The following is a 14,788-nucleotide window of genomic DNA, read 5'->3' on the forward strand; positions in this document are numbered from 1 at the left end:
CGAGCGCGCCGTCCACAGGAGGCGTGGGCGTCGGTCACTTCCGGTGTTTCCCCGGGCGTTTGACGAAAGGGAAACGCAGGGTGGAGCTCTTCTGTAGTTCCGGGACCGAGCGGGGCGGGGCCTTCTTGCCAGAACCTTTTCTAATTGGTCCTTGCCAGACGCGGGAAAAATGACTGGTTTTTAAATGTTCATTTTTTTTTTTTTTTTTTTTAAACCAACTAGTGGTGTAGTCTTTCGAAGCTAACATCTCCAACTGCATTTCTTCTGTAAAGTTGGATAATCACAGAACTTGACCTTTAGAGATGGCACATGGCACTCACGTATTCCTTACCATGTTCGCAAATGCGGGCTGATCGTCAACCACGCAGAATAAGAAAAAAACAGATGGCTTGGCCTCACACATTCATTTATATTTTAATTCTACTATTTCCATCTCATGTGCTCCTCATTCTTCACAGTTGTCACAAGATATGGTCTGTTGCTGTTAGACTGCTTCCTGACGCTAGGCGTATCCATGTTATGCGTATCTGCTTCCTTTGTACTTCTTTTATCAGTGAGGCTGTGCGCTCCTTGGAAGTAAGAAACGTGGTTTTCTTATTTTGTATCCAGGACAGAACCCGGCACCTTTTTAACCTAACCTGTTAAGCTGTGGAGGCCCGGAATAAGCACAATGCGGATCTTCTCTGGCCATAACCATTAAGGAAAATCCTTTGGTTTATCCTTTGTATACAGGAAAGCATGAGAAAAGTTTTTAAAAAGTAGTTTAAATTTTTTTCGGGTTGCAGAATTGTGGTCCATCAGTCAGCTACTTCTCTGCTTGCATGTACGATTGAAAATATAATTCATGTACAAAAGTGCATAAAGACGTGTGCAGTTTGACCAATAGCTATAAGAAGCGCACCGAGCACCGAGCACCGAGCACCCCTCCGATACCACGGCAGGACAGGCCCACCTGCTCTGCACCCTGTCCTGTCGGGTTGAGACGCCGGTGTGTCTTCTCTGTGTCTCCTATCTAGCGAGGCCGCCTCATTTCTTTGGGGTGACATATCCCATTTTAAGGCAGTTCCTCGGTTAATTTAGTCGTTCTGCTTTTCACGGCCTCCGGCTCCGGTGGACCGGGGCCATTCAGAACGCTGCGGTCCGACTCCGCGTGCGTCCTGGACCAGGTCCACCGCGGAGGCCTTCGCGTTACCGCTGCTCTACAGTTTGGCCAAGGTTTGGGTATGACTAGTCTCTCATTTTGGCCCGCCAGGAGCGAATTCGAACGTCTTCTTTTTCTTAAGAAAAAACCCTTCACATCTCGCCCGCCCTCCTGCGACGGGCGGCGCGGACCTCCAGGAGCAACGAGGTGAGCCGGATAGAGGAGCCCGCGGAAGCGGAAGCGGCGCGACTTCCGGCTGGGCCGCCATCTCGCCGTGAGACAGCAGCAGGCGCGCAGCGCGATGTCGTCCGCAGTCTCACCCTGGGGGCTCGGCGGGCAGACGGAGATGGAGCCTCTCGGCGCCGCGGGCCCTCGGCGGCTGCGCTTCTCGCCCTACGCCTTCAACGGAGGGTAACGGCCGCGGCGGCGGTCTTCGGGGAGGGGCGGCGGGCCCGAGTGCGCTCGGCCCGCGAGGGGGACAGCTGCGTGTGATGCGGCCGCTCGGCCGCTTGACCGGAGTCCTTTCCCTTGACCGCCGAGCGCCGTGCAGTGACGCCGAGGGTCGTGCTTCGCAGCCAGTCCTCACGGTCGGGCGGTTTTCCCTTTTGTTGTGCTGCCGCCCGCGGAGCCCAGGAGCTCGGCCGCCGAGCCACACCCCTAGCCCCTTTTATTTTTTGAAAGGATCTCGCTAAGGTGCCCGGGCTGGCCGCGAGCTTGGAATCCTCCTGCCGCGCCGGCCTCTGTAGTCCCTGGGGTGTCAGGCGTCTGATGGTTCTTTAAAAAAAACCGAAACACCAGTCAGGCCCTTAATGAACTTGAAATATTGAATATTCAGAGTGTGAGAGTGTAAGCCCGCGAGGAGTCAACTTTAGCCCTGGTTATGCTACTGAAGGGCAATGTGGTCTTTGGGTACCTCTTCATTTCTTGAACTTAAATTTCCTTTTCTTCCTTAGCGACTTAATATTTCTGGGGAGAATCAAAGACATTTAGTAAACTCCCAGCAATGATATTATTTAATTCTCCGGATAAGTAAATGTTACAGGATATTTAGCCCGGTGGGCTCTTAGAAGTTAAATAGCCTCTGTCGCAGACCTGGTGTGAATTGAGCCAGGAGTTGAATTACACAGAATTCTCTCATCACTGAGTTTATGTTTGCTTTTCCATTGCACTCATTAACACGTCCTATGATGACTAATTAGTACTCATAAAGTGGATTGTCAGACCCGTTTCATAAAACTGTTATACTTTTTTTTTAGTACTATACATCCCAGTCCTTCCCCCCAAGCCCATTTAGAGACAGGGTTGCTTAGGGCCTTGCTAAGTTGCTGAGACTGGCCTTGAACTTGGTGACCCTCCTTCCTCAACCTCCGGAGCTGCTGGGATTACAGACATGTGCCACTGCACCCAGCATAAATTCTTGTTAGTAGGAATTTTCAGGGAGTTTCACTTCTCATTCATCCATTTCAACTTGTGATCCAGCTTAAGCTATTACTCTTCTAAAAGTTATACCTTTTGATTATTACATTGTCACCCTTTCTCAAACTTTAGCATGTATTGCAGCTGGCTTTCAGGCAGCCTCTGCTTCTACAAAATGAGGCTTATTTCTTATCATTAGCCTCTAGTTCTGTCACGTGGCATTCAAATGTCCCATCCTGGGAGGATAATTCGTCTGTTTCTCCAATTCTATTTCTCATAAGTTCCTGAATTCTGGTTTTTAGTTTTCTGTAAAACATTTATGCCTTGATTTTTCTATTCTCACCATAGCTGAAGAGAGTGAATAAAACAAGCTAATTACTCTTTTTAACCATGTCTTCTGCTTTAAAATGTGCCGTATAGTTATGTTATTATTCTGCTTCTACAAGTTTGAAATCATGGTATCATAATTGGTTTTCCCAGCTCCACATTTCAGTCCATTGTGTGCGTGTATGTTGGGGGCGGGGTTTGGGGGGTATGCGGTTTTCTTTCTCTTTAGCCTGCTTCCCTCCCTTTGCAGTACTCTTTCTGGAGCTTGTTTCTGTCCCATTTCACATTATGTTACTGTCAGAGTAGTCTTAAACCCTGTTGTGCAAATTGAACTTTCCTCGTTCATGCTCAGATAATCTTCATGGTACTTGGCTAAAATAAATCTTATCTTTTTTTTTTTTTTTTTTTAATCTTTAGCTTGGCATTTGGGCGCTTCTATAGCAGGATCCCTGTCCATCATGAAAGAGTATGTCCCTCCACTCTCTTACACAAAAATGGCCACCTGAATGGTTGCTTTCATGTACTGTGTAATTATTAGCTGTTTCCCTTTGCTTGCTAATCCCTGGAATGCCATTCTCTTCTACTTTGGAGCTTTAGTGAAAACACTCCTCAGTAAAATAGTAGTTCAAGTTTTCTGAGTGTTTATATTGTGGAAGGCACTATGCTAGGTGCTCTCTGTGACTTTTCGTTTTTTGGCAGTACTGGGTCTCACACATGCTTATAAGCACTCTACCGAGCTACATCCTCAACCCTAGGTGTTCTATGTGAATTAATGTCATTTCATTAATATAGGTACTGCTATTAACTTGAACTTGGAGAATTTGTCAAAGGCCACACAAGTGTTAGGTGACAAGGGTAGATCTCTGCCTCCAGAAATTCCAGAACCCAGGTGCTTAGTCATCACACTGTACTGTCTCATTCAAGCATATGCCACTGCAATCACAGCTCACTGACTAAAAGAGCCATTCTGCACAGGCACCGTTATAAGGGCTTTACAACTGTCAGCTCACTTAACCCTTGCCAACACCCCAACAAGGCAGTGATTTACAGGGAAATTGGGGCCTTGAGAAGCTAAGTAACATACCCAACTACTTGTATCTGGTAAGTTGGAGAACCAGGATTAGGACCCAGGCTGCTTTTGGAGTTTGTGCTATAAGCCTCTTAGGGGAAGTTTGCTCTCTGTCCACTCATTTGTCAGCAAGTTCCAGAGTGTGCAGTGTGCAGGACGTTATGTACAGTCTGTCACATGAAGATGCACTGCTCCCCTCTGCTGAACTGAGCTTGAGTTGTGCCACTGTCTATACCTGGTCCTCAGTCATTTCATAATATCAGGGGTTTTAGTCTACACCCTTGCGTTAGTGTTTCTGATTTGATGTTGATGATAATTCAGTGGCTTTCTCATTTATTCTGTCAGGGTGCCTTTGCTTGAACTTGGAATTAGGGATTTTTCAAGATATTTATAGCCAGTCTTTCCTCTGCCATTTGGAATCCTATTCTTGTTCACATCCATGGACTTTATCCATATATGTCCTGTGATACACTCTTCCATATGGAAAGGTAGGGTTACGTCCTGAAGCATTAATTTTCTCTCTGTTTCCTCAGTACTGTATTGGCAATTGCTGGTGAAGACTTTTCGATTGTTGCTTCTGACACTCGACTGAGTGAAGGCTTTTCAATTCACACCCGGGACAGCCCCAAATGTTACAAGTTGTAAGTAAATGTTTCTAGGGATATATTTCATGATGTTTTGTGATGAGATAATGCTGCAAAAGATTCCACTGGTTAAACAGTTTGTTTCATAAGTTTTTAGGCGGCCTTGGGACCTTATCTTGTATTCTTTCTACAGAACAATTTTTTAAGCATTTCCTAAATTCATTGTGTAGTGTTTTTGATATTTGCCATATCTGGGTACCAGCAGTACTTTTGGTAACCTATATGCTTTTATCCCAGCATCTTATCATGAGAAATTCAAGCACATGCATTTAACAGATTTCATAGTGAACACCAATATGCCATCCCCAGGATCTTACCACAAGCATTTTGTTAACATTTCTTTCTATGCCTCTGTTTGTTTAAGTCCATTTATGCGAACAGAAGTGTTTTGGCTCAAAGTTTGAATGATCCAGGTTATTCTTTTTCTAAAACGTATGAAATGAAGCCATATATACAACTGTCTGTGTATACCACCTAAGTGCATCTTGCTGGTTAGCTGTGGTCCATATTGATCATTTGGGAAATGCTGTGAATCCCTGTTCATCTCAAGGGTAGTCACAGTTCACTAAGCCTGAATTGGAGTGGGAATGAGACAGATAAGGTATGGATCCTTTGCGCATGCTCTTGTGGTCTGTGGGGAGTAGGTGAGGAAGAAAACAGCTCCCCCTTGTTTCCTGGCTCGAGCATGGCCACATCTTAAACCTAAGAAGCACTGTTTGTTCCAGTCCCTTCTGCCCACTTCTGTCTTTGGATGCTGTTTTTTTCTGTGCCGTTGTTTTCCTCTTCCAAGATGTAGCTTTCAGAGTTTGAGAGTATTAAATGTTGAAAAGAAAGTTTTAAACTTGACTTTACAGATACCATCCCATGTGAGATTTTGTCACCTGGGTAATGCCTGTTGTAGTTAGTATGCTGCTGAAGTGAACACCCTTTTCCTTCATTTCAAATGAAATACACTGGATGTGAAGATAGAGAATAATACACCACCATCAGATTTTAACCATCCTTGCTGAAATGTGCTTTTTACAGAACAGACAAAACAGTCATTGGATGCAGTGGTTTTCATGGAGATTGTCTTACCCTGACAAAGATTATTGAAGCAAGACTGAAGGTAGGTGCTTTTGTACCTGTCTACACCATTGAAGATTAGAAATGATCCACTAGATTCTTAAGCCTGCAGTATGACTATTGCTTAGAACAGCTGGAGAAGTATGAATTTAACAGCGTATCCAGAACTGAAGTGATCCTGCTGACCAGGATCGTAGAGGTCTCAGTGTGAAACAGCAGCTCCTTCTCGTGCTGAGGTCTCTGCACTACGAGAGGTTCTCTCTCTCCAGAGTAGCATTAGAGGGGCTCGTAGGAAACTTTTCCCTCCAAAACCAAACAAGTCGGTCTTGGGCAGATGGTCCAGACTGTGTTAGCAGGCACTTGGTTTGGAGCACTGACAGCTGAAATGCTCCCTCTTCATGCTGTTGACCTTAGTGGACAGACACATGAGCAGGAAGAGGAAGGAGTAGACCAGGAGTGAGGGTGGAGCTTCAGTAGTGACCACCAGGGGCAGGTGTGATAGGAGAGTGCCAGCAGGGAAGGTGTGATGGTCACGTGGCTTTGGCTGTTGTGATCATCAGTTGAAGCTATTCATACACCAGTAGTTTCACCATCACTAGGCAGGTGTGTGTTGGCTTCCCTGGCACCGACTTCAGCTGGATAGAAATGATTTCGCTGTTCATCAGTCACTTGTGCTTTTCAGGACCTTATGTTGAAGGTTTCAGACGTGTTGGCAGATGTGACAGTGATAGTTAATGCATATTTTACATGACTTTTCTGTTACAGGTAGCTCTTTTCTAAACATTTTTTATATTTTGAAAGTCATGGTTTGGTTTTGTAGTACTTCTTGGGTTTCTCTTTATAGATGCTATCTGATTGACAAAAATTAAGTCAACCTAAATCCATTTCATGTTTGTGATTTTTGCAGAATTTCCGTTGAATAATTCTGGATTCCCAAGGGTCTGATAAATCTAGGAGTATGAAATCAGTGTATTGTTGTCCTAGGAGCCTGTTGTTTTTACTTGCGTTCTCCACTGGGGGTCCTTCAAGGAGTGAGACCACTGCTATCTACTGACTGAGGGTCTGCCTTTTGTCTCCTGTTTTTACAGGTGTTTGCAGAGATGGGCCTACATCTGGCTCTGATCAGGGTCAGCAGATTGATCTGTGAGGGGCCAGATGGCAGTCATTTTCAGCCTCATGGGCTGTTTGGCTTCTGTCGCAGCTGCCCCACTCTGCTGTTGTCCTGAAAAGACAGCCCGAAATTGTGTGTGATGAGGGAGTGTGGCTATGTTTCACCACAGCAGTATTCGCAGAAACCAGCACTGGGCTGGATTTGGCCCATGCTGGGTTTTGCTGGCCCCTGGTCTAGGTTCACAGTGAAGGGTAGGTGTGGATTTGGAACGTCTTCCCCAGATCACCTCGTGCCTATTGCAGTGCCAGAGAGTGGAAGACAAGCTTAGGACTCATTCCCTTGAGATTTTAAAGGTCTAATGGAGTACCACTTTACGTTGCTATTGTTGTGTTTGATCATGAAAGAGACTGGCAGGTTCCACCTCCACACACCTTCTGTTTTTACCAAATCCTGCAGATGTATAAGCATTCCAATAATAAGGCCATGACAACGGGGGCCATTGCTGCAATGCTGTCTACCATTCTGTACTCAAGGCGTTTCTTCCCATACTACGTCTACAACATCATCGGGGGACTTGATGAAGAAGGTAGAGCCCTGCTTTCTGGCACGGGAGGGGCATGGTTTCCAGAAGTGTGCTTTTCCACTTGTAGTGGAAACGAGCTGTAACCTCCCTCTAGCACAGCAGTTCATGTTCTGGTCATGCAGTGAGGAGCTGAAGCTAAGAGGGATCGATGACATCAGAAAGCATGTAGCAAGTGCTACAGTGTGGTGCACATTGAGCAGTCAGTTATTTTATTCTATCCTTGGGGGTCTCCCATGCCTTAAAGTTAGTAATTCTCATTTTTATCTTTTAGAAATCTGGTGTACGGGAGCTTGACCTAAGTGTGATCCTAAGTGATCATGAGGAACTATTGACGTATTTAGTAGTTGACTCAAAAAGTTTTTGAAAAGTGATGTTGTCAAAGTCGTTTGATGTAATTACTATCTGTACTTTCTCAGTGTTCTGAGAACCTTTCTGAAACACCTCTTTGATTTTCTGTCAGATAAGAGGCAACGTCTGAGAAAGTGTCCTTTCATCTGATGTTTCCATCTGTCTTTGGTCCACAGCTGCTTTGCCCTGCATGGTGCTGCTGTTTTCTACGACTTGTGATTTAGATTTCATTTGCTTCCAAAAACACAGTCTCCCAGGACAGATGCATGTCACCATGTAGTGACTGGATCCCAGGCTTTCCTCTTGGTTTATTTCCTTATTTTGGGGGCATACATATTCCAGATATTTTTAGAAAAAAATCAGGGTGGCCTCTTTTGAGATTTTTCTTTCAGAATCTGACATTTAAGGATGACAATCTTTGGGGTATTTTCTCTTTCATGTGCTCTCTCTCTATCTGCTGTCCTTATTTTCTCAACAAGTATGAGGATTTTTACCCTTTATTTTCTTGTTTTTGCCCTGTATATTGTCCGTCTCTTAATGTTTTTATTCTGATTTTTAAAGACTTTCTCAAATGTATTTATTGGGTTTTTTGGCAATGCTGGAATAGAACCCAGGGCCTCACACATGCTAAGGGAGTGCCACTGAGCTATATACCCAGCCCACAACTTTAGTTTTTCATTCTTATTACTGCTATTGTTTCTGGTGTCTTCAGTTTCTAAGACACCAGAACAGCTTTTCCCTGTTCAGTGACTTTTTTTTTAAATCCTAGTTCCATTAGGTATTTTGTACTTAATTTGAAATCTTCCTGTGTTGTTTGCATTTCACTAGATTTCTTTTTGTGTGATTTTGTTTATTTCCTTTCCTGTCTCTGTAGCAGAGCCTTCCTCCACATTTTTTTGATTTCTGGGTGACCATCTTTCAGAACTGTATACCAGAAGGTCTTGGTGCAGCCCACCCACAGCCTTCAGCTAGGTACTTAGGTGACCTGCACCCCTTCGGATGGAGGTTTCTTAATGCCTGGTGCCAGCCTCCTAGGCCTCAAAGGGGAGGAAAGCTAGACGTCTTCTCTCTCCTGTCAGCTCTCCAGTTCATGCTTCTGTTTTCGTTCCTTCCCGAACCATGTCTGCTCTCAGCCTGGTGCCCTGAGTCCAGAGCTTCCCTGCCTTCTGAGAGGCAACCTTGAAGCAGTGCTTCCCGTTGGGACTTCCCGATGTGTTGAGCAGCTGCCCTTCCATGTCTGCGTTATCTGAGTCTGTGTCTTCAGTCTCTTCGTTGCTCCCAGAGCTTTCTAGACATTTTCCCCAGAAAGGAACCTTAGTTTTTCTGTAGTGAGAACAATAAATTTTTGCTCATGTACACTCATGTTTTGCATGAGTAGTGCTGTCGTACAGGTTTAGTATCTAATCTGAAGCCCCAAATGCTCCACAATTCAAAATTTTACTGGTACCACAGGTGGAAAAATTCATACCACAAAACTGTTCATGAATGAAATTATGTAAAATATTATATAAAATTACCTTTTGGCTATGTGAAACATAAGTGAATTTCATAGTAAGATTTGGGTCCCAGTCCCAAGATTTTGTATATGTAAGTATTCCAAAATTTAAAAATCTGAAATTCTCCTGGTCCTAAGCATTCTGGATGAGGGATGTTCAACCTCTATTTTTCTAACTGTACATCGGATGTATTATATAGTTTTAAGCTGCTGAATCCAGGTGTGCATAAGGACTCAGTGTCTGATTCACTGCTGTACCATAATATGGCTGTACCACAATGTGCCTCACCGTCCTCTGCAAGCATTTAGGTTGTTCCACTTACTGTAAACAACATGGTAAACGACCTTGTATGTGCACCTCGGTGTATTTCTCTAATTGTGCTTTTCTCCTCCAGAAAAAATTCCTCATTGTCGAATTACCAGGCCAGGGAGTTTTTTCTTTTCTTTTTTTTTTTTTCATTACTGCCCAGTCCTCTAGAAAGGATGTTCACTTCTGCCAGCAGGGAGTGTGAGAGCTTGATTTTATATGCATTCTCGGTATGCATTTTGTAGCATATCTTTGCCCATTAAGTGTGTTCTTGTTTAATTTGCACATGTTTTGGGCATCTCTTATGTGCTCATGGACCTTTTCGCTTGGGTACTGGCCCAGTGTCCACCTCATGCATCCCCTTATTTGTAAATTTGTCTCTCAGTGTTGATTCACCAAAACTCCATCATCTGGGTCAGCCTCAATCATAAATGTGGTGGGTGCTGCCAAGAGTGTTCCTTGACCCTTTGGGAGTGTCTCTTGCTGCACAGATGGTTCTGAGTGTTACTCAGTATGTCGATCTTAGCATTTCCTGCCTGGCTAGGAGAGCCAAAGCTCATCTGTATCTCTCAAGGACGTATCTGACTTTATTTTTTGCATGAAAATCATGGAATTTCTGGCTTCTTTTGTTGAGGAAAAGTGCTTCACGGTCAAGCTTTAAGCCCCTGCACAGACATTGCCCATGTCTTTTGCTTTCTCTAGGAGCCTCTTGAAGCCTGTTCTTGGACAGATTGCACCCTTTCCTTTGCTTTCCTCAGATCTGTTCTTTGTGGTTTTCTGAACTTAGTTCCACCCTCAGAAACCCTTTTGGGTCTCATTTTACTTGTGGCCACTCAGCTTGAATTACCAGTCAGGATTGAAGATCCGGTCTTCTTTTGCCATTGTGCCTCTTCTCCCTTCCTTCTTGGTTGGTTGAGGTGAATGGCCCTTTTCTTCCTCAAAGCCACGTCCCTAGATTCTCTTGGAGGACTCCATGTTGTCTTATCCAGCAGAAAATTCAGTCTTCATATTTTTGCAATGGAAAAACACACACACACACACACACACACACACAGGTAACAATGGCAGTTGTGCATGAGTGGTGAGAGATTCTCCCTACCTCGTGTCTCCCAGGCGAGCTGCTGGAGTGCTCCTGTTCTGGTGTCAACTGTTGTCCCAGTTCACCCCACACTCAAAAGATGATCAAGTACAGCCTGCTATTCTCCCCCAGCTTTTGTATACCTATATAAGCACATATACAGCTTCCTTACATCTTAAAAAGAATGAGATGTCCTGTGCATGACCTAGCTCTTCATTCTGCATCGTCCTGTTTTCCCCAGTCCCATTATGAACACGTAAGTCTTCTTCTAGGGCTGCTGAATAGTGGTAACAAGGTGCACCTGAACATGTGTGTGCTGGAAATTACCTGAGTGTTCTCAGTGTATTAACTTCATCAGCCCTCTGGGGTGACACCAGATGTTAACCCTTTTATCCCTGAAACGTGGCCTGAGCAGGCCACATTGGGATACTGAGGGGTAGGGCTGGCTCCAGGGTTTGCTCTGCCCTGGTGGCACTGCTCTGCCTTTCATTGTGTGTGCGTGCCATCTTTCTACTGACGAGTTTCGGTTGCTTGTAAGTGTTTGCTCTTGGGTGATACAGAAGTGCCTTCCTTGTTAATGAGGCGGTATGACCGAGTCATAGGGTCTGTGCTTTTGCACTGGGAAGATCTTATGCCAGAGTGAGCATCACTTACACCTGCTTCAGTGTAGTCTACCAGGCACATTCTGAGGGCCCCACAAGTCTCTCGTCAGGTTGCAAGGAAGTAGATTCAGATCCTGTTTTTACACCACCATACCCAACAAAGAAGCTATTCTTTATCATTCCAGTAGTTCAAGTTGTTATATTTTGGGCAAACCTAATATTTTACTTGTATCATTTATGTTTTTCTAAAATTCATCCTTTATTAAGGATAGGTTTAATGCTTTAAACACATTAAGTGTTCCTTGCAATCACTCACACTTTCAGCACTAGAAAAATTTTAAACTGTCAGGTCTGTGTCAAAACTTATGAGTTCACTATTTAGGAATAGTGGATTTGGTCAGAAATTAGAGCAAGCCCTGTAACCATTAGCCAGGGCATCTGAATCCCACTGCGTGTTGGGGCCACAGGTTGGTACCAGCAATGTGAGTTTTCAGAGCACATAAGGTGTCCCGGGAGCAGGTTGTCTGCAGTGTTTGACCCCAGGGTTGAACTCTGATCATTGGCTAAAGTAGCCAAGTTGGTACATTTCATATCATGGATTGACTGGATTTATTTTCATTTTTACCATGGTCTGGGTGGTGATCGGGGTGCCGTCCTTATGAAGACTGTCATCTTCTTTAAGGGAAGGGAGCTGTGTACAGCTTCGACCCAGTGGGCTCCTACCAGAGAGACTCCTTCAAGGCTGGAGGCTCAGCAAGTGCCATGCTGCAGCCCCTGCTCGACAACCAGGTAAGGAAGCTGCGTCTGGCTATGTCCATGGCCATGGCCAGATGCAGCACCTCCCTCCTAGCGCTCTTCCTTTTCCTAAGGAGCTGCTGAGTTAACCTGGCCGGTTGTCCTGCCCAAACCATGCCATGTCTGTTCTGCCAGCTCTCTGAGTTCTGACCTCTGCAGCAGTTGGTCTTTGCTCTTCTGAAGTCATGAAAATGCCTTTCTACCCCTTCGCTTTCCTGGTTCTGACTCCCAGGATGGTTTTCATTCATCTCCACCATCACAGTTGCTGAGATTCAAAGGTGCATTTTTGGATTTACTTCCCAATCCCCTTTCTGCCTCCAGGTTTCCCTAGCTTACTTGTGAAGTGTGATTTGTTTGGCCAGGCCTTTGCTTCCTGCCTATCTGCCTCATTTCCCACCACCCACCACTGAACGCTGCTCTTCCCTGAAACCACGCACTCTTCCTGTCTGCCTCCCCTGCAGTCAGGAACGCCTGGTGCTGTCAACCTGCAGTGTGCCCTTTAGCACTTGCCGGCCCGGGTTCTCTGCTGGCGCCTGCTTCTTGTGAACCTAATGTAGTTGGTGTCTAAAGAAAAGGGTCCTGGTCCATTTTCTTAGTTATGGCACTATCTCTTACTCTGCCTACCTGTGTCTACCTTGTTTGATTTAGCTTCTCAGGAGTGCGAGCTTTGCCAGCAAATATTCCCTAGGTTTTGATTCATCCAGGACTAGCAGGTTCTTGGTCTGAAGGACATTCTAGGGTGATATTTTCACTATGAATCTGCAGACCTGAGAGAGTACTGGGGGAGACTGGAACCTTTCTTTGGCCTTAACTGTCACAGGACACTCATGCCAGCCTCCTATCCTTACAGGTTGGTTTCAAGAACATGCAGAACGTGGAGCATGTGCCACTGTCTTTGGACAGAGCCATGAGGCTGGTGAAGGACGTCTTCATTTCTGCAGCTGAGCGGGACGTGTACACTGGGGATGCCCTCAGGATCTGCATTGTGACCAAGGAGGGCATCCGGGAAGAGACGGTTCCCCTGCGAAAGGACTGATGTGGGCTGTCCCTGGGGCTGTTGGGCAAGGTCGTTTTATTATGAAAGAACCCTACAGTTACCTGTTCTGTGAAAATGTATTTTATCTAACAAGACAGATTGAGGAAGTAGAATTTCTTATATGTTTTTCATTCTTCCCACAATTGCTTGTCATCCAGAGGTATTGCTGAATTTTCCCTCATATTTATCAGCAAGGAACTTGTTTGGAGAAATCTATCTTATTGGCCAGCTTATCTTAGGGTTTTTGATATTTATTTAGCTCACTCGCTCGCCTGAAGGGACATTTAAAGCACTTTTTTTTTTTTTTTTTTTTTTTTTTTTGCGGTGCTGGGGATTGAACCCAGGACCTCATGCATGCTAGGCAAGCACTCTGTTTCTAGGCTACATCCCTAACCCCTGCAAGCCGCTCAGAAGGGATGTTGTTTATAGGGGTTTTATTAAAACGTCAATGCATATAAATGAAATAACCTAAGATTTTCCTATCGGACTATTAAGCAGGCAGTCTGAAATGACTGTCCTGGGAAAAGTCTTGTAAAAGTGATTACCTTTTTACATGGGCTTTAGCCAGAAATCTGGGGTAATTTTTTTTCTTTAAAAATAGATCTTATTAAAAAAAACTACTTGGATAATAATTACAAAATGTTTAAATAGTAATTCTAAGTAGTGGAAGGCAATTTTGGAGTAATCTCACAAGTACTTTGGTAATGATAAAATAGACAGGACTGGGGTGTAGCTTAGTGGCAGAGTGCTTGCCCAGCATGCTACAGGCCCAAACTCAAAACCCCAGCAGCACAAAAAGAGAGAGGTCCCTAGATTTTGATAGAGCTAAAGACTTTTTTTGTCTGAGAACTGTAAAATGCATTGTAACTCTGTTGTCATTTGTGGTTTGGTTTTTTAAATTATTGTTTTGGTAATAAGGGTTGAACTGATACATTCCCCAGCCCTTGATACTTATTTTTTTATTCTTTAAGGTAGGGCCTTGCTCAGTTGTTGAAATTGGCCTTGAACCTGTGATCCTCCTGCTTCAGCCCCCTAAACTGCTGGGATTACAGACTGTGACACTGCACCCAGCAGTTTTCTTGGTGAACAAGTTGTACTGTACAGCATAACCTAGGTGCTAGCCTGTGGTGTGATGGGATTTTCATGATGTTGGTTGATGTTAGGAACCAGTTCCATTTATTTTACCTCTTGCTAAACTGAATTTGGTTCAGATTACCAAAAACTCTTGGTAGATGCGTACTGCGAACATTCGTCCTGCAAACAGGTCTGACCAGTCTGCACAAGCACTGGCACAAGGCAGGAGGGTCTCATTTGAATCTCTTCCATCATATTAATGCTCTCCAGAGAGGCAGACCAGGAAGATGGATGTACATGGGGGTTTCAGAGGCTGGAAAATCCCACAGTAGGCATTCTGCATGCTGGAGACTGGGGTCTCTGCATGCCAGAGCTCGGCTCCGTCCCCCTGAGAGCCTGAGAGCTTGGAGTGCTGGCAGTCCAGCCCAGCAGGCACATTTCCCCTTGCCTCTGCCTTCTTGTTCCCATAGGCCCCGCAGGATGTGTCCACATCGCGGGTAGATCTTCCCCACCCAGCCCACTACAGAGCAGTGCTTTACCAGCTCTATAGGCACCATTACACCAGTCAGGCTGAGCCCAGACAAGAGCCTTCAGAGAACACAGCTGAGATCAGTGAACTCGCACACAGAACATGATTTTCATCTTCAGATACTACGTCTATTCTTTTTCCAGAGGATTTCTCATTGTTCAGGATTCA

The 14,788-nt window shown here is 44.9% G+C and overlaps 1 protein-coding gene across 1 annotated transcript; it reads left to right on the forward strand.

Annotated features, from left to right (window-relative positions):
- Positions 1-1,377: 1,377 nt before the first annotated feature.
- On the forward strand, positions 1,378-13,891 carry PSMB1 (proteasome 20S subunit beta 1). Its single transcript, XM_079146164.1, has 6 exons — positions 1,378-1,552; positions 4,487-4,594; positions 5,624-5,705; positions 7,230-7,359; positions 11,869-11,975; positions 12,832-13,891. The coding sequence occupies exons 1-6, from the start codon at positions 1,443-1,445 to the stop codon at positions 13,015-13,017; spliced, it is 723 nt and encodes a 240-aa protein (XP_079002290.1). The 5' UTR covers positions 1,378-1,442; the 3' UTR covers positions 13,018-13,891.
- Positions 13,892-14,788: the final 897 nt, after the last annotated feature.

This window comes from Sciurus vulgaris (genome assembly GCF_902686455.1).
Source record: "Sciurus vulgaris genome assembly, chromosome: 7".
Lineage (NCBI taxonomy): Eukaryota > Metazoa > Chordata > Mammalia > Rodentia > Sciuridae > Sciurus > Sciurus vulgaris.